At 36.6% G+C, this 18,967-nt stretch overlaps 1 protein-coding gene across 1 annotated transcript in view; it reads right to left on the bottom strand.

Annotated features, from left to right (window-relative positions):
• Window positions 1-18,967, bottom strand: part of EIF5B (eukaryotic translation initiation factor 5B) — a 62,966-nt gene that overhangs the window by 10,280 nt on the left and 33,719 nt on the right. Inside the window, exons 7-14 of the mRNA XM_019753827.2 lie at window positions 16,711-16,809; window positions 16,137-16,226; window positions 14,540-14,614; window positions 10,822-11,105; window positions 6,596-6,703; window positions 6,306-6,416; window positions 3,692-3,759; window positions 3,011-3,152 (exon numbers count right to left, since the gene is read on the bottom strand). Of these exons, the coding sequence (XP_019609386.2) occupies window positions 3,011-3,152; window positions 3,692-3,759; window positions 6,306-6,416; window positions 6,596-6,703; window positions 10,822-11,105; window positions 14,540-14,614; window positions 16,137-16,226; window positions 16,711-16,809 (977 nt within the window). The remainder of the gene's footprint in view (window positions 1-3,010; window positions 3,153-3,691; window positions 3,760-6,305; window positions 6,417-6,595; window positions 6,704-10,821; window positions 11,106-14,539; window positions 14,615-16,136; window positions 16,227-16,710; window positions 16,810-18,967) is intronic.

Genomic DNA, 18,967 nt, shown 5'->3' with positions numbered 1-18,967 from the left:
ATAGAGGAAGAAATACTTCTCAAATCATCTTGAGTCCATCATTACTCTGATATCAAAACCAGTCAAGAGGCATTACAAGAAAACTATATATCAAAATCACTCATGAACACAAAAACCATCAAAAAATTAGAAAATCAAATCTAGCAATATATGAAAAATATATCATTACCAAATACAGTTATCATGACCAAGGTTTATTCCAGTAATGCAAGGTTGATTTAACATTTAAAAAAAATTAATAATAAGCAACAAATGGTGCCAGACCAGTGGACATCCACATGCAAAAATCTGAATCTAGACACAGACCTTACACCTTCACAAAATTAACTCAGAATGGACCACAGACCTAAATGTAAAACAAAAATGCTAACACTCTGTAATACAGAAAAAAACAGATGACCTTGGCTACGGTGATGACTATTTGGAGGTCACACCAAAGTCAAGTTCCATGAAAGAAAGAACTGATAAGTTCCAACTTCATTAAATTAGAAACTTCTGAGTCAAGAGAGATGAGAAGCCACACACTGGGAGAAAATACATGAAAAAGATCTATGATGAAGAATAGTATCCAAAATATAGAAAGAACTCTTAAAACTCAACAATAAGAAGCCAATTTAAAAATAGGCCAAAGAGCTTAACAGGCAACTCAGCACAGATACACAGATGGCAAATGAGAGCATAAAATGATGTTCCACATCTCGTTGCCTACCAGGAAAGCACAAGTTAAAACAATGAGCTGCCACTACACACTTAGCACAACGGCCAAGACCCAGAACACGGACACCACCAAATGCTGGTGAGGATGTGGTGACACAGGGACTCGCATCCATTGCTGGCGGGAATGCAAAATGGTGCAGCCACGTTGGGAGACAGTTTCTTAGTTTCTTCACAAAACTAAACACTCTAACCATAGGGTCCTGCCATCACACTCCTGGGTATTTACCCAGAGGAGGTGAAAACATATTCACACAAAAACCTGCACCCGGACGTTCACAGCAGCTTTACCCATAGTTGCCAAAACTTCAAAGAACCAAGATATCCTTCAATGGATGGATGGATAAACTGTGGGGCATCCAGACAATGGCATGTTATTCAGCGCTAAAAAGAAATGAGCTAGCAAGCCACAAAAAGACATGGAGGAACCTTAAATGCATATTACTAAGTGACAGAAGCCAATCGGAAAAGGCTACATACTGTGTAATTCCAATTATACAACAGTCTGGAAAAGGTAAAAACTAGGGAAACAGTAAGATCAGTGGTTGTCAGGGGATGGGAGGCGGGGTCGGGGTGAACAGGAGGCACACAGAGGATTTTTAGAGCAGTGAAACTACTCTGTATGACACTATAATAAACTATGGATAAATTTAGAAAAATATGGCCAACACATGGACAATAAAATTATAAAATATTGCCAAGAGCAAGTAAACAAGACCTGAACATGAAGCGATAACTGTGTTCATCGATCAGAAGACTCTAATTTGTTAAAATGTCAACTCTCCCAGAATTTATCTACACATTAAATATAATCCCAATCAAAATCCCGGAAAGGTTTTTGCAGAAACTAAGAAGCTGATTCTAAACTTTACATGGAAATTCAGACTCTAAAGTAACCAGAACAATTTTGAGAAACAAAGAGATGAAGAATTTACCCCCACCTGCTTTGAAGACCTAACGTATGAAACGACAGTAATGGAGGCGGGCAGTGGCTGCATTAGGATGGACATGTAGGCCGATGGATATACACACAGCCAATGAATTTTCAACCAAGATTCAAGAGCAATTCAATGGGGAAATACAATTTTTTCAACAGAGGGTTTCGAATTGGATGTTCATATGGAAAAAAGTAAACTCTGAATCTTGCCTTATACCATGCACCAGAATTAGCTAAAAACATCACAAATCTAAAAGTTAAGATATCTAGGAACACTGAAGAAAATTTTCACAAACTTGGGGGTAGAAAAAGATTACTTATAAGAACACAAGAATTTCTCATAAATCAGATTTCACCAAAATTAGAAATCTGTGCTCTTCAAAACACATCAAGAAAATGAAAAGTCAAGTCCTTGACTACAAAAATACACACCTACAATATACATAACTGACAAAGGACTTATATCAATATCTAAGGAACTCAAAATTCAACACTAAAACAACAATCTAATTAAAAAACAAGCAAAGAATTTTGATACTTCACAAAGAAGAGGTGGCAAATTAGTACAAAAAAGGTGTCTGATGCCATTTAGTCATCATGTAAATGCAAATTAAACCACAACAATTTAGCACTGCACTCTTAATAGAATGGCTACAGGCAGGGCAAGCGTTGGGAAGAACGTGCAGAAACGAACTCTCACACACTGCTGGTTAAAATGTAACATGGCACAATCTCCTTGGAAAATTTACTCACTTTCTCATTTCTCATTAACTTGAACATACATATACCATATGACCCAGCAATTCTATTCCTAAGTATTATTCAAAGTAAACAAAAACAAATGGCTACACAAGGGCTTGTGTACAAATGTTTACAGCTGCTTCATTAATAAGTAACCTAAAGTTGGAGTCAATCCAAATGTCTAACAGGTAAATAAAGCGTGTTATTACTCAGATGATGAAATATTACTCAGCAAAAAGGAACAACCTATGACACACGCAACAACATGGAGAATTCTATAATAACATGAACCGTAAAAACATTACATACTGTATAATTCCTTTAACATACAATTATAAAACAGACGGGATTAGTCTATAGTGACAGGAAGAAGATCAGTTTGTTTGGGGTTGGAGAAGTGGGCAGACTGACTGCAAAAGAACCTGAGGGAACACTCTGGGAATATGGCGGTGGTCTATATTCTGAATGGTGGTGGGTATGTGTGTGTTTATAAATCTGTCAAAATACACTGAACTTAGCACAAATGCATTCTTACTTGAAAGTTATACTACTTTTATTTAATCACAAAAAATTAAGAAGCATGTTTTCACACTTTAAGTTTTCAGAAGGAGAACTTACCTTATTGAGTGCAACAATGAAGGGACATTTTTTCGATTTCAGAAGGTTGATAGATTCAATTGTCTGGGGCTCCAAACCATGCATAATATCAACAACTAAAATGGCAATATCACAAAGAGAGCTTCCTCTGTTTCTCAGATTACTGTTGAAAAGGATGAATAAATAGAAATCTTGAAATTAATAATTTTACTTAAACTTAAAATTTTAATTTCTTTGTAAAACCTAAACAAAAAGAACAAAATGAAGTACATGCATTAAATTCAAGTGTCATTAGCCCTTCACTTGCCAAATGCTTATCTGACAGTGAAGTGACGTCACGTGGAATGAGTCAGTTCCAGAAGTTACTGCAGTATTTCTGCCAGTTGTACTGACCAAGCTTTTGCACTAAGGAATATGGCCAAGAGGCAACTAGATAAAATTCCACCTGTAATGGACTTAACTGGAGATAGTTCACGAATGTATTAGGATTTGCTCTCTCAAAGGAGAAAAGACTTTTCTCTCTTAAAAAAAAAAAAAAAAAAAAAAAAAACCGTGTCCAAACAAACTACTACTAATCAGTAAGGCACAGGGGAGGGCTGGCAGTTACCGCAGATAAAATACTACCCAAAGATTAAAGCCCAGCCACACCTTCCCACTGGTTTCAAGCAGGCTGCTTGGGGACAAGACTCACTTTGCTCTTACCTGAAAGATTCATGCCCGGGAGTGTCAATAATCAGCATCCCCGGAATCCGCACGCTCTCTCTATCAAACTAGAAAAGTGGGGGAAAGTGGAGAGCTGAAGGAAGCCAGAACAATGACAGCTTCTTTACAAAACAATTATTCTGCCTTGAGAACTTGAAACTCTCACCACTTCCTTTTCTAAATGAATGAACTGTTTTGAAAACAGTGAGTCAACCGGCAAAGCACAAGTTAATATTTTCATTCATACAAAAAGGAATTTTGCAGAAAAAAAACAGAGATAAGAAAATCTTCCCTTTGTTAAGGTCATAAAACTATGATGTAGTCTAAATGTGAGCAGAGTTATCAGTAACAACGACAGAGCAGTCACGCAGAGTGATTCTCTGAGAGATTATCTAGAAAAAGCTGACCTGCAAGAAGACATTCTCAAAATCTGGAAAATTTCTCTGGTCCAATTTTAAAACCACTCTAAACTATGAAAAATACCCCAACTTAAAATGTTAAAGAATAAATTCATATTCTGCTTTATTCAAATCACATGACAAACACTTGATTTTCTGGACAAAAGTACATAAATGAATGGAAACATTAGGACAGGCCTGATACGAACATTCTCTTTTAAGCTCCAGAGTAGCACCGACCATCAACTCACAAAATCATTTTTACTTTGCTTATCTATACTTTCTGACAATCTTCAAAAGATTTCTTTCAAAATCTTATCTCCTCATCTAGGTCAAAGTGATTCAAATGTAAAACATTTCCAATTTGCATTCTGGTGATCCTAAACCAACATTCACTGAGCACCATAATTATTTCCACTCCAGTGTCTAGAATACAAACACAATTGTCAGATAAATATTATCCGGAGAACTTTAATACAGGCCTAATAAAAAGTCATGCTCTTTAAGTTCTAATATAACACCAAACTTCAAGTTCTGGCAACTAGTGAAATAAGCTGTTATACGTTCCCCAATGACAAAGAAATACCAGGTAAAATGCAACCAAAATAAATTTGAAATTACAACTGAAAAACTATAATTAAAGAAAATTCCTAAAATACAGATTTTGACTACATACTAAAATAGAAGACCACATAACTGGAAAACTGATCCAAAATAACCAACACCAAGATGAAAAAAAGACCACATTACATATTAAGAGGATGAAAATCAGCCTGTGATCAAACCTGAAAGGCCACACTTTATGTGAGAAACTGGAGTAATTTAAGATACTGAAGGAAAGAAAATGGGAATCAAGGATTCTATTGTAGCCAACTGACTTTCCAGGATGAAGGCCACAAAGTAACTCTCCAATATTCAAAAAACTCAATGAATATTATTCCCATTATTCCTTAGGAATCTACCAGAAAACGAGCTTCATAAAACACAAGCAAACAAAACGGGAGAGACAAGGTCATTGACCCTTTGTGTATAGAAGTAAGACTAAGTAAGGGTCACATGTGATAATACATGCTACATGTGTCACTTATGCATTGCTTCTCAGTTCTAATTTACCACTGTCACCTCCTCCGTGACAATGGAACTGGGGAATTATTTACGAGGCCCAATTCCAGGTCTGGAGCATGTTATGTAAAGGATGAGCCTAGAACATCTTGCTGTGCCAGACAGCAAGCACAGACCAATAAAACCACCGGAATTATATCAAAAAGACTCAGAAGCCAACCACCTGGCAAAGATGGGACAATCTCAGCATAATATAACTGAGATGGATTAAAATACAGTAAATATGAAGAAAAACACAAAAAACCCACAGTAAATGTTGGAATACAGGAGTTTGTAATATAAAACCAAACCAAAGTGGACACTATTATAAAAGCTGGCAAATAAAGGTAAAGGATCAGCTATTTTGCCTTTCTTAGACATACTGTCACTGAGTAACAAAACAGTAGATTGGGTAGTTTCTCTAGAGAAGTAATCTGACCAATTTCTCTAGAGAAGTAATCCAATAAATAAAGATGGATATGGGCTTGGAATATCAACATTTTGTAACCCCTAACACATTAAAAGGTAGAGATTACTTTAAAAGTTACTCCTGGGTAGAAGAGGAGGATTTTGATTAGAACAGAGAGGGCTTCTGAGGGGACTGGCAACGTTTTATCTCCTCACATGTGCGACACAAAGGGTGTTTGCGTTAATCATAATGATTCATTAAGCGGTGCATTGATCTGATGTTTTCTGTAAAGTGTTCAATTTAACATAAATAAATGGAGTATCTCCAAAACAGAGCAAATAAGAGAGATAAAAAATATAATCAATCTGATAGAAGAAAAAACGAATGGGGAGGGAACCCAATTTTGAAACATGAAGATCTATGGCAAAAATGTTAAAATACAGCAGGGAATGACATACTCTAACTTTAGAATAGCGATTGCCTCTTGGAGCAAGAGGGGAGGAAATGGAATGTGAGAGATCCTACATCTAATGTTTTATGTCTTTAAAAAAATATTGGAAGCAAATAGGGCAAAATTGCATAAATGTAAATTATGAATGGTAAGCATATGGGTCTGTTATATTATTCTGTTCTTTTTTTCTGTTTCAAATAGTTTGTATTTTCATTTTTGTTAGAGGTTAAAACACATGAAACACAGTATACTTACATTTTTAATCATCTTAGTCTGTTCATTAATAGCTTCCAGGGGGACATTGGTGGCCCCAATTTGCTGCGTGATACCACCTGCTTCACCATCCTGTACATGCGTGTGACGGAGCTGGGATAAGACAGCACATTCAGATTTGTATTTCAAAATGCAAAACGAAGCAAAGCAATAAGTAGTAACTTATTTATTGTAAACAGAATCGCCTATGCGTGCTGTGGTTTCTATTAGCTTTTTATGAGATATCATCCATTTATTGAAAGTTGTATCAATGCAAAACAGTATTTTCTTACTTTATCCAGAATTTTTGTCTTCCCTGTGTCCACATGTCCAAGTACACAAATAACGGGCGCTCTTAGCTTTTCCGTATTTACATTTTTACTATGTTCAAGTCGCCGTTTCTAGGAAGAAAAAAAAAGCTCTCAAAATTCATTATTTCAAACCCTATCATTATTTTCCTTTAAATTATTTTGCCTTGTCAAGAAAATGCCACAACCTTCATCTAAGTTCTTTGCTGATACAACTACATATGAGTACATTTCACAATGTGAGCTTCACAGTCTAATCCCCATCACAGTACCTCTGCACAAGGAGAAACCTGGTTCGAGGAAATTTCAGAACAGCACTGATAATATGAATAAGAATGGTGTAAAGTGTGGGCTCAAACTTCTGAACACTTCTGCACATGGCTAATTTAATGGAATATAATGAATAGAAAAGGAATTGATCTTTCTGTCATCCTTACTATACAGTACAACCTCTAACTTATGTAGGGGTTATATAAAAATGGGTATACTCCTGCATTCAAACAATTTCATTAGAACTTCAGTTGTAAAACATTTTAAAGCAATTTATTTCAAAACTTTATCCAGTGTACAAACACTATAAAGCCTTTCAATTAGGAGCAAGTTTACTCAGGCCTCAGCCTAAGACATCCAAGGGCCCATCCTACCTTCCTAAGCTACCACTAAGGGGGAGAAAGCTTGTCCTTGAGCCACAATGTTTCTCTGTAGCATTGACCCAAACACTTCAGCTTTCTGAGAACCAAACAAAATCACATGCCAGCAATTCTTCTTTCATATGAAAACCTTTCAAGCACAACAAAGCTGGCATTCAAATGAGATAAAACTTTCATCCAAATTCTGAAGTAATGTCATTTACAGCACTACTTTCCATCTAAAAACCTTCTTTCTAAGAACTCTTTACTTTCATTTCTACCACCAGACACTGGATCTTTCTGTAGAAACTGGAATGCAAAACGTTCTGGAATGTCAAAGTAAGACGCGAGTATTTATTACTACTAGCAAAGACTAATAAAACAAAGACTAGTATGTACAACTCAAATACAAACATCGTGACCTTAGGATTTTATATGGTTGAAAATTACCTTCTCACCCATACTTAGTAAAGCGTCAAAATTTTCTGGAAGGCAATGTAGTATAGACTAAAACTCAGAAATTCTATCTCCTAAGTATTTGTCCTGAAGCAACAACACGACAAGTACACAAAGATGCACCCATAAAACAGTATTTGTTCTCTACAGTGTTGTTTATAATAGTGAAAATTAGTAAGCACTTTATCTTTTTTTTCACGCCTTTTCCACCTTCCCCTCTCCCCCCCCATTCCGGTTCAAGCCGTTGTTTCTCAGTCTAGTTGTGTAGGACACAGCTCCCTGGCCCCTGCTGAGATTATGAGCCTTGTGCTCCCCCAGCTGAGGCAGCCGGTTGCCAGTCATCCGCTCACAGCAGCTCTCCCTGGCTGCCGGCCACACAGCAGCCAGCCCACGGCAGCTCACGCCAACCCACACCAACCTCCGGCTGCTCACGGCAGCCCAGCTCCAGGGAGAGCTGTTGTTCACAATCTTAGGGGTAAAGGGCACAGCTCACAGGCCCATGTGGGAATTGAAAAGACGAGCACGGCGCTCCAACCACGTGAGCCACCGGGCCAGCCCCACTTTATCTTCTTTAGTGGAGGATTTCTCAATGAGTGTTTCCTAAACCTAAGGCTGACGATACCTATCTGTCTACACAGAATCATGGAAGTGGAGACCCCAATCCACAATGATGACACTTGCTCAGAAGTCTGGGGTTTGGGAACCATGAAGTTTGTTATGGACTGAAACGCATCTCTCCCAAATTCATACATTGAAGCCCTAACCCCCCAATGTAACTGTATTTGGAAAGAGAGCCTTAAAGGAGGTAATTAAAGTCAAATGAGGTCATGAGGGTAGGACCCTAATCTGATATAACTGGTCTTCTTATAAGAGGAGGAAAAATAAAAAAAATCTCTCCCTCTCTTTCTCTCAGCACACACAGGGGAAAGGCCATGGGAGGACGCAGTGAGAAGGCAGCTCTCTGCAAGCCAGGAAGAGAGCCCTCACCAGAAAACAACCCTGCTAGCCCTTTAATTTTGGACTTCTAGCCTCAAAAACTGTCAGAAAATAAATAGCTGTCATTTAAGCCACCCTGTCTGTGGTATTTTGTTATGACAGTCCAAGCAGACTAATACAAAGTTAAATTAGGGTCCTAGAAAATGAATACAATATGTAACTGTTAAAGGTGTTGAGGAAGGACTTCTTGAATGATGGAATGAGAAGCTCAGCAAATCCTCTCCCCAAAAAGAAAAGGTAAAACTGGACAAAATAGTCAAAACCACTGATGGACTCTACAAACTGGCCAAAGGCACGTAAGAAATTGATAAACATTTCATTCAGGAAAATCTACCAACCATCAGTAGGGGCAATGGAAGCCTAATTTAAAGCCACAACGAGACGTACCACTTCACACCCATTAGAATGCCTACAATTGAAGAGAGAGGCAGTAACAGTGTTAGTGAGGATGCACAGACCAGGACCCTCAGCGGGTGGGAATTCAGAATTGTGCAGCCTCTATAGAAAATAGTTCAGCAGTTTCTGAAAAAGTTAAACACAAATCCACCATACGATTCAGCAATTTCACTCCTAGGAATATATCCAAAAGAAATGAAAACACATTTCTATGCAAACATTCATATGAGAATTTTGTAACAGTACTAGTCAGAACAGCCAAAAAGTGGAAAAAATTCAAATGTCCTTTAATTGGTGAATGGATAATAATAAAATATGGTATATTTATACAACACAACACTATTTGGCAATAAAAAGGAACAAAGTACTGATACAGCTACCACACAGATAAACAGGGTAAGTGAAATAAGACAGACACAAAAGACCACATATTATTGAATTTTTATGAAATTTCCAGAGATTATAGAGACAAAGTAGATTAGCAGTTGCCTGGGGCTAGTGCTAATGGGGAATGATTGCAAATTGACACAAGGAATCTTTTGGGGTGATGAAAATATTCTGAATTTAAATTGTGTTGATAGTTGCACAACTGTAAATTTATAAAATGTCACTGAACTGTACAGTTAAAACAGAGCATATCTCAACAAAGCTGCTTAAAAATGTGGTGAGCTAAGACGTCCACCGCATATTGTTACGTGAAAAAAAAATGTCTCTACAAAATTATCTTACTTTTAATTAAACATTTTTAAAAACTTGCAGCTCATACACAGAACTATGAACAAGTATGGGGAGTGAGATAATGGGGGAGCTTTTACTTCTTGCTGTATACCCATTCTGTTTGCTGTTTTTAAATCATCAAACGCAGCACAAACGCTCTCACACAACTGGACACAGAGCTAGGGAGCTGCCAGAGCACGTGCTGCAGAAAGCGGCAGTCCCAGTCGGGGGACGGGACGGGGACGCTCTGGCATCTTGTGGGCACAGGGTAGTGATGCTGCTCAACGCCCGACAATGAAGAGGACAGTTCCCCACAACTAGGAATGATCTGGCCCCCAAATGTCAACAGTGCCGGCCGGGTCTGAGAGCCCCCAATGTACAACAGAAGATCTTAGTCCTGTAGAAATTCAGAAACTGTATCCTTGTCTAGACTTTACAGAAGGAAAAGGCAAACACTGATATATAGGTATGAAAACAAAAAATGAAAATTAGAATTATACATGAAAAGATAAAGGAAAGCTAAAATAGTTCATAGCTTTAAAATAGTTTAGCATCCTCAAACAAACCGAAGTCGTTTTTAGTGTATTATTGCTAAGCTGACATAATGAAAGAAACTTTCTCTTGAGGCCTATTACATTAAGTAGCAAAAATGTAGTAAGCCTGCTAGGTATGTGGACTTTAATAGATAGAAGCCAAACAACTTAAGTGATTCGATGCCTCCCAGTGACTAATGCAAATATGCAATGAATGCAAACACTTACCTGATGCTTATAACTAGCAGGCATGTGCCCAGAACGCCTGTGTGTGTCTAGAAACCATCACTCAAAGAGCACAGAAAAAATAAGATGCAGCAGTCCGCACGCTGACATAGGTAAGGGGCTGCCAGACCTATCATGTCTCGACATTACAGAAATAGGACAGGACAAGATGCTACTCTGAGACTACGTTTTTCCAAGTGCAGTTCTAAGGATCACAGAGGGGGAGTAGAGAGAAAGGAGCAAAGGGAACGGGAAATACCTCAATCCGCCGCTTCGCTTTGTCATAGGCCCTTTCTTCTTTAGTTCGATCATCATCAGAGTCATACTCAGATTCTGAGCTCACTTCTTTACTGGGTTTTTTATCTGATGTTTTCCCCAAATCTTTCTCATCTGACACCTTTTCATCTTCTTCTTCACCTTCACTGCCTTCACTCTCTCCTTCCTCTTCCTCTTCCTCTTCACTCTCTTCATCTTCTTCTTCCTCTTCTTCCTCCTCTTCCTCCTCTTCAGGGGTTTCTTTTACTTCTATATGCACCGTGTTTCCTTCAGAAAAACAGGGACATTTTAAAATAAATGAAAATTAAAAATGTGATTTCCATCAAGCTAAGAGAGACCGTGAAAGCAACACTGAAAGTATACCCACTAAGGCAGCCACACTGGATCAGGAATTCCAGACTAACGTCATGCATCCTAAATGCAAAGGGTCTAACGAATGTGCATAATGAGAGGGCACGTGCTGAGAATACCTCTGCACACATACCTACACGCCGTCACTCAAAGAGCACATTAAACTTTGGAGAACACAAGAAAAACAAGATGACGCAGTCAGCATTCCGACTTAGGTAAGGGAGGCCCTACATGCTACCATGAAGAACTGCTACAGTGTTTCACTGACCAGTGAAAACTTACTGCCCCCATCCATGCGTGAGGTAATAAAAAAGCTTTACTGAGCCAGGATACAAGAGCGAGCAGCCACCAGGGAGGTAAACACAATGTAAACACAAGGTAAACACTTCCTTCCCCTTGGGGTCATTTGCTGATGCAGGCGGAGGCACCTGAAGGCCAGGCAGAGCGTCTACTAGACCCTCAGTGCTTACGGGTCCAGGCATTAGGAGTTCAGGCCTCCCAAGGATTCAGGGGGACAAGGTGGACCAACATTCGGTAACGCACTGATTGTGGGTGAAATCCTGAAGCAAGCAGTACCCGATCGGTAAGGATGAACAGGAAGTAAACAGAACCTCCCCATTCTTGCAGAACACCTCCAGATTCTCTCAACTCTAAATTTGGAACAAGGTGATTCCATACTGCTGGATTTTTATATGTACCTCCACCAGGACTCTCTCTGCGTTCCCTCCTGGAGTTCCCTCCTGCGTTCCCTCAGACTCCTGGTGGAGGTACACATAAATATTCTCTGGAGAAAGAAAACACCTTGACCACACATTATTTTCATAGTTTTACAAGTTTAATATCCAGCACAAGATATAAAAATAACAAATTACGTGAAAAAACAGTTCACATGAGGAAAGCCAGCACATGGAAACCAACATGCCTTCCACATACTGAAGTTACAAAACTAAAATTTAAAAACGACAAAGTTTCTAACATCCAGGGAGCAAAAGATAAGATTCAAAATTTCAGAAACTAAATAAAAACCATAAAAAATAGTTAAATGGAAATTCTAAAACTTGAATACAGGAGATAAAAACAACTGAAGAGAAAATTAATGAACCAGAAGACAAATGACAAAAAATAATCTAGAATGAACCACAGAGACTCAATAAGGTGGAAAATACAGAAAAGAAGAAAAGATACAATGATATAGTAAGGTCTATCTATCATAGTAGGCATAACTAGAATCTCTGAGGGAAAATAATGGCTCATAACATTGCAAAACTATAAAAACATAAAACCATACATTCATAAAGCTCTACAGGCAGAATAAATAAAAAGAAATCAACCCTGGCCACATCATAATGAAACTGCTAAAAACCAAAGACACATGAAAAACTTAGGCTGATACCTGAATTCTCAATAGAAACAATGAAAGCCAAGACAAGGGAATAATATCTTCAAAGTGTTACATAAATAGAATTTCAACAAAGAATTCCTCACTCAGGAAAAACTGACCTCAAGAATAAAGATAAAAAGATATAGACATTATTAGAAAAGCAAAAATGGAATGCCTCATTAACAAATGTCATATTAAAAAGATTCTAACAGTTCTTCAAGCAGGAAGAAATGATCCAAATGGAATGTCAGAGATGCAGGAAGAAATTAAACACAACAAAAAGCTAAGAATATGGGCAAACGTAAATACTGACTGTAAAAAAGAACAATTAAGTTATTATGAGGTTTAAAATAGAGAATTAAAATAAATGAGAACGATACATAAATTGAGAATTGATAACTGTTGTCATGTACTCAATGCTGTTTGCATTGTATGGAGAGAGGGTAACAATGGATATTGATAGTTCAAAGATCCATGTAAAAAGTCTCTAAATTAACCACTGAAAGTAAGGGGAAGAGTACACAACTTCCAAGCTCATGGAAGGAGAGAAAAAATGTTAAAAAACAAAATCCAACCATCTAAAATATGGTTAGAAAAGAAAGAAAAAAAAAAAAACAGAACAAGTAAGAAGGACTTAGTAAGATGATAAATATAAAAACAATGTATTTCATTAATTACATCAAATGTTAATGTAATGGGCTAAGCGCACCAGGTAAAATACAAAAACCGACAAACTAGACTTTAAAATCTCAACTATATCCTCTTTAAGATACAGAAAGAGATAAAGATAGAAACAGATATGGAAATCAAAGACAGTGTAGTTATATTACTATCAGGTAAAGTAAACTTTAAGGCAAAAAGCATTGCTAAGAATGAATAAATAAAATAAAACATAATAATATAAACAAAATAATAAATCAATGATAAAAAAAAGTCAATTCACCAGCTAGAGCCCATATTCACCTAATAATATAGCACCAAAATATACGACACAAAAATTAACAGAACTCAGGGAGAAACAGCCAGCCTACACTCACGATGAGAGATTTTAACACACCACTGTTAGCAACAGAGAAGTACACCAGACGAAAACTCAGAACAACATAAAGAAGAACAAAATGATCAGCAAACGTGACTAAATACAGCAAACAAGGCACCCAACTACTGCAGAACATACACTTTCCAATCACATGTGAAACTTTTATAAACATCAACCATTTACTGGGTTGTAAATTAAGTCTCAACATCTTGCAAAGGATAGAACCACATATGTTCTCTGATCACAATGAAGTAACATGATAATTAGAAAGTTCCCACTCATGTAAATTAATACACTTCTAAATAAATCATAGGTATAAGTTAGTAAATATCAAAATGGAAATTTTAAAATATCAACATACCAGAACTTGTGCAATTGGGCTAAAGCCATGCGATTAATGAAAAATTTACAGTTTTAAAAATATGTATTGGGGGGAGAAAGGCTGAAAAACCAGAGACAAACATCCACCTCAAGGAGTTAGGGAAAAAGGCAGCAAATTAAACCCAAAGAAAGTGGATTTTAGTAATAAAAGACAGAAAGTAATGACAAAGAAAGGCAATTTTTATTCATACGTAGTGGTTAGGAACTATACTATTATTTGTATTATCTTTGTATTATTATATTTTAAGTTTAAAGGGGCTTTTTGTAGGCTAGCTTTAATAACCTAACACTATTTATAACATTATCACTCTGAAAAAATGTATTCTAAATCCCAGGCAGTTATCTTACAAATGACTTGCTGAAAACCCATTTACTCATAAAATAAGACTCTACACGAGGATTTAGGAACCAGGGCAATGGAGCGAGCAGGACCAGCCCCTCTGCACAGGAATGCTCAGGTGGCTTATCATCAGCAGACCGGCTGTTCCTTTACATCTCAACACCTGTAATACCACTGGATTTATCAGCGTGTGCTAATGAGCTATTCACCTTTCTCTCTCTCCTCATCACTGACCATAGCTTCCCAGTCATCCAGTCCAGCATCCTCGGTGTCTTCTTCCTCTTCTGTAAATAAAAGCTTTCATTAAAAACACAGAAAAAAGCAGAAAATTATGCTACCATAAAAAGAAACGTTTTCACTATATAGAAAATATGTATACAATTTCATTACCTTTGGAACTATTTTTTCAATATAGCTACCATGTCCTAATTTACTATTACTAAATGCCTCACAATTTCCTAGTGTTTTGACTATACCATATTAAACTTAACCCAGATTTCGTATTTGAGGTCACTGAAATACTAGAAACTCAGGCATTAAACTGGTACTTCAGATCTTGAAAAGGGCACATGATCACTCAGTTCTTGAGAACAAATGAAATTTCACATGTATCTTCTTTTTGATCTTTCAACTTTATACCTAAGAATTTATTATTTATTTTGTTTTAGCCTCTATAGATACATACAAATACTACTCAAATCACATAGCTGGAGATGCAAAGCTACATCTCTACTCCAGTTGAAAGTAAGAACAGAATACTATGTGTATAACCCAAAACTGCCAGAAACGTGTAACTCTGAATATTAAAAACTTACTCCTTTCCTTAACAATGACTCTATTTTTACTGGGATTCAATCAAGCAAACACTATTCTCAAATAAAAAGAAGATGAGGGTTGCACAGGTATCTGCTTCCCTGAAATAACCAGTTATTTGCCAAAGTTTGCGTAAGTCATGCTGAGGGGGAAATGAGTCAGGAGCAGGTGCTCAAAACTTCCTTCTATTAGCAGCTCTTTCTGCTGCTGCAAATGTCACCTAAATCAGTGGGCTGCTATTAAGCATATCAACCTGAATTTCTCTAATTTCATCATGCTAAGTGAAGATGTGCCCAGGTAAATGATCCTTTTTACACTGAGAATAGGAGGGGGGAAAAGAAAGGCACTATCAATAATTTCCGCAATGTGGGTTACTCTTGACATCCTCTTACAACCTCACTTCCACTCCTGTCTTTAAACATTCAAGATTCTCTTGGATTTACCTTGATTAGGATAGCCTCTAGATCTCCTATCAGTAACCAGTCTCATGAATTAGTACAATGTTTATCTTAAAAATGAGAAAGAAAGCCAGAGACTTTCTCCAACCTCAAAACACACACATACAATGAACAAGTTCAATCCTCTTATTGATTTACTAAAAACAGGCTGATATCTAAGGTTTAAAAATCCCAATCTTTATGACTGTTAAGTTCTAATGTAAAATGTTCCAATTTGCTTCAGAAGGATTAAAGATCTTCATGTGTTCTTGGCACCACCCAAGATTTCTGACCCATAAACAAACATCAGAGAAAATCCAAAAACCTCGATCCTCTCTACAAAACATTTTACTATCACCTCTGAAAAGAACAAGATTGATTCAAATCTTACTACTACACTTTTCCAAAGTGGAAATGAAAAGAAATGGTTTAGAAAGAACCATAAAGAAAGAAGGCCATCCTGCCAGATGTTTGGTTCCCCAAACTAATGATAACTAAGCCACCTTGTTATACATCAACACTACTTAATAGGAATTAATTAGCCAACACTACTGGCCTGGATCAACAGGAGGTGGGGACTCTTCTTTTTCCGGCACTCCTTGTTCCACAACTTCTATGGCAGCACTTAGTTCTATTGGTTCAGACACTGAATAAAGGGCAGAAACCAAGTTAATAATACTTTTGCAGTGTGTAATTTGTTAGGATACTTACTCTGTTAAGTATGAATAACAACGAGTGTAAACCCAAATTCTTTACCAAGTTTGGAAAATGTTTAAATATCAGTCATGTATTTTACAGGAATCAGCAGTTTTTCTGTCTGCTCAAAGAATGCAAAATTACAGAAGGTTGAGAAAAAAACAAAGAAAAAATAAGAATGATAGTTGTGCTTTTCAGAGTTAAAGATAGTTATTCACAGGGTAGGATCCAGATTTTTCAAACAAAAGTACTTTTCCATCACCCTGTCATTTGAATCAGTTGAGAATGATCAACAATAATCAGAAATACGGAATAAGTTTTATTATGCAATTCTGATTTGTTGATTTCTTTTTAAAAGACATTCTGTTTTAAAAGTGTGGGAAAAGGCAAATAAAATTGCTTCTAAATCATAGGCTATTTTGTATACAACAAACCTTCCTTATTTTCTAGCTGCTGTGGTGTTTTTTTCTTCTTTTTATCTTCATAAATTGGCCTTTTCTTTGGCAAAGAGTCTTTTGATGGCACTTCAACACCTGAGGGATAAAAATGGAAAAGATCAGATTTCTACTACCTGTATGTCACCTAAGAAGTGCTAAACAGGTAACATTTTATTCACCTCAGAGATACAAACCCTAAACTACAAAAGAACATTCACAGAAAAACCTCTTTTTTGTATCAGGTATTTCATATTTTACACACATTAAAATTCCATTTTTTTTGGTGTCCAGTTTTACAGCTTTTGATAAATACGTAGTTATGCAGCCCGTCACAATGAAGATGCAGGTGTTTGTGAGTCACATCCTACTCACATCCTTTACCCCTGGCAACCATTGACCTGTTCTCACCCCCAAAGATTGGCAGTTTCCAAAATGCCGCAGGAACAAAAATCTTACAGTCTGGCTGCTGTCATTATAAGACATCTCAGAGTCACCCTCGTTGCTGTGCGTACCAATGCTTTGTTTCTTTGTACTGCTGAGTGGCATTCCATTGTATGGATGGACCACAGTTCCTTTATTCAATAGATAGTTGAAGGACATTTGAGTTGTTTCTAGTTTTTGAGAATTATGGATAAAGCTGCTATGAATATTTGTATGTAGGTTTTTGTGCAAATGTATCTCTGGGGTAAATATTTTGGAGTCGGGATAAAGGGACATTAGATAAATATGTAATTTTGTAAGAAACGGCTCCGTTTTCCAAAGTGGCTTTACAATTTTGCATTATCACGAGTAATGTACGAAAATTCCAATTGTTCTGCATCCTTGCAGGCATTTTGGTAAACACAGGTGTCTTTTAATGTATTTAGAATTTATGTATTCTAATAAGTGTGTAGTGATATCTCATTGTGGTCTTAATTTGAATTTCCCTAATGATTAATGACACTGAGCATTCTTTTCAGGGGCTTAGCTTCTTGGTGAAGTGTCTGTTCAAATCTTTCACCCATTTTCAAATAAGATTGTTGGTTTTCTTATTGTTCAATTTTATCTTTATATATTCTGGATATTAATGCTTTGTCAGATATGATATTTTCAGGTATGGTCTTTGAATTCTATCAATGGTATCTTCTGTGGAAAGAAAGTGTTTAACTGGACTTCAATTTTATCAGTTTTTTTCTTTATATGGATTATGCTTTTAAAGTTGTAACTAAGCATTCCTTTCCTAACACAAGGTCACAAAGATTTTCTCCTGTTTTCCTCTAAAAGTTTTATAGCTGTGTATTTTATATTTATATCTATGATCCATTTTGACTTAATTTTTAAATAATGAGTGAGACTTAGGACTAGATTTTTCTTGTATACAGATGTCCAATTGTTCCATTATTACTTGTTGTAAACACTGTATTTTATCTACTGAATTGCCTTTTACCATCAAGGGGGGAAAAAACAACAGACCACCTATGTACAGTTTTGTTTTATTAATCTATTTGTCTATCCTTTTGCCAATATCACACTATACTGATTATAGCAGCTTTATAGTAAGTCTTAAAATCAGACACTGTGAGTCCTCCAAGTTTTTTCCTTTACAAAAATATTTTGGCTATTCTAAATACTTGCATCTTTTCGTGTATACTTGTGAAATAGCTTATATATAGCCACAAAATATCCTGCGGGATTCTAAATAGGATTGCACTGAATCTACAAATCAGTTTGAGAGAACTGATAGCTTAACAATATCAACTCTTCCAATCCCTGAATATAACGGCTCTCCATTTATATAGATCTTTATTTTCACCAGTGTTTCATAGTTTGCAGCAGATAAATTCCACAAATATTAGAATTATAACTATTTCAATGTTTTTCTTTTTGGAGGGTTGATACTGTAAATATTTAAAATTTTTTGATTTTCAGTTGTTACTTGCTGGCATACAGAAATACAATTGATATTTGCATACTGGCCTTACCTACAACCTTGTCAACCTCACTCACCAGCTGTAGGGTTTTGAGGTTTTTGGAGTGTAGATTCCATGGGGTTTTCTGTGTAGACAACTGTCATCTGTGAATAGACAGTTTTACTTCTTCCTTCCATTTATATGCCTCATTGCTCGAGCTAAGGACATACCAGTGCAATGTGGAATGATTGTGGTTAAAACTGGACATCACATTCACATAACTCTTATAACAGTATATTAATTGTTGTATTTTATTATTAGTTACTGTTAATCTCTTGCTATGCCTAATTTATAAATTAAATATC

The sequence above is a fragment of the Rhinolophus sinicus genome, linkage group LG05 (genome assembly GCF_036562045.2).
Source record: "Rhinolophus sinicus isolate RSC01 linkage group LG05, ASM3656204v1, whole genome shotgun sequence".
Classification (NCBI taxonomy): domain Eukaryota; kingdom Metazoa; phylum Chordata; class Mammalia; order Chiroptera; family Rhinolophidae; genus Rhinolophus; species Rhinolophus sinicus.
This window is presented reverse-complemented; position numbering and strand designations above follow the sequence as displayed.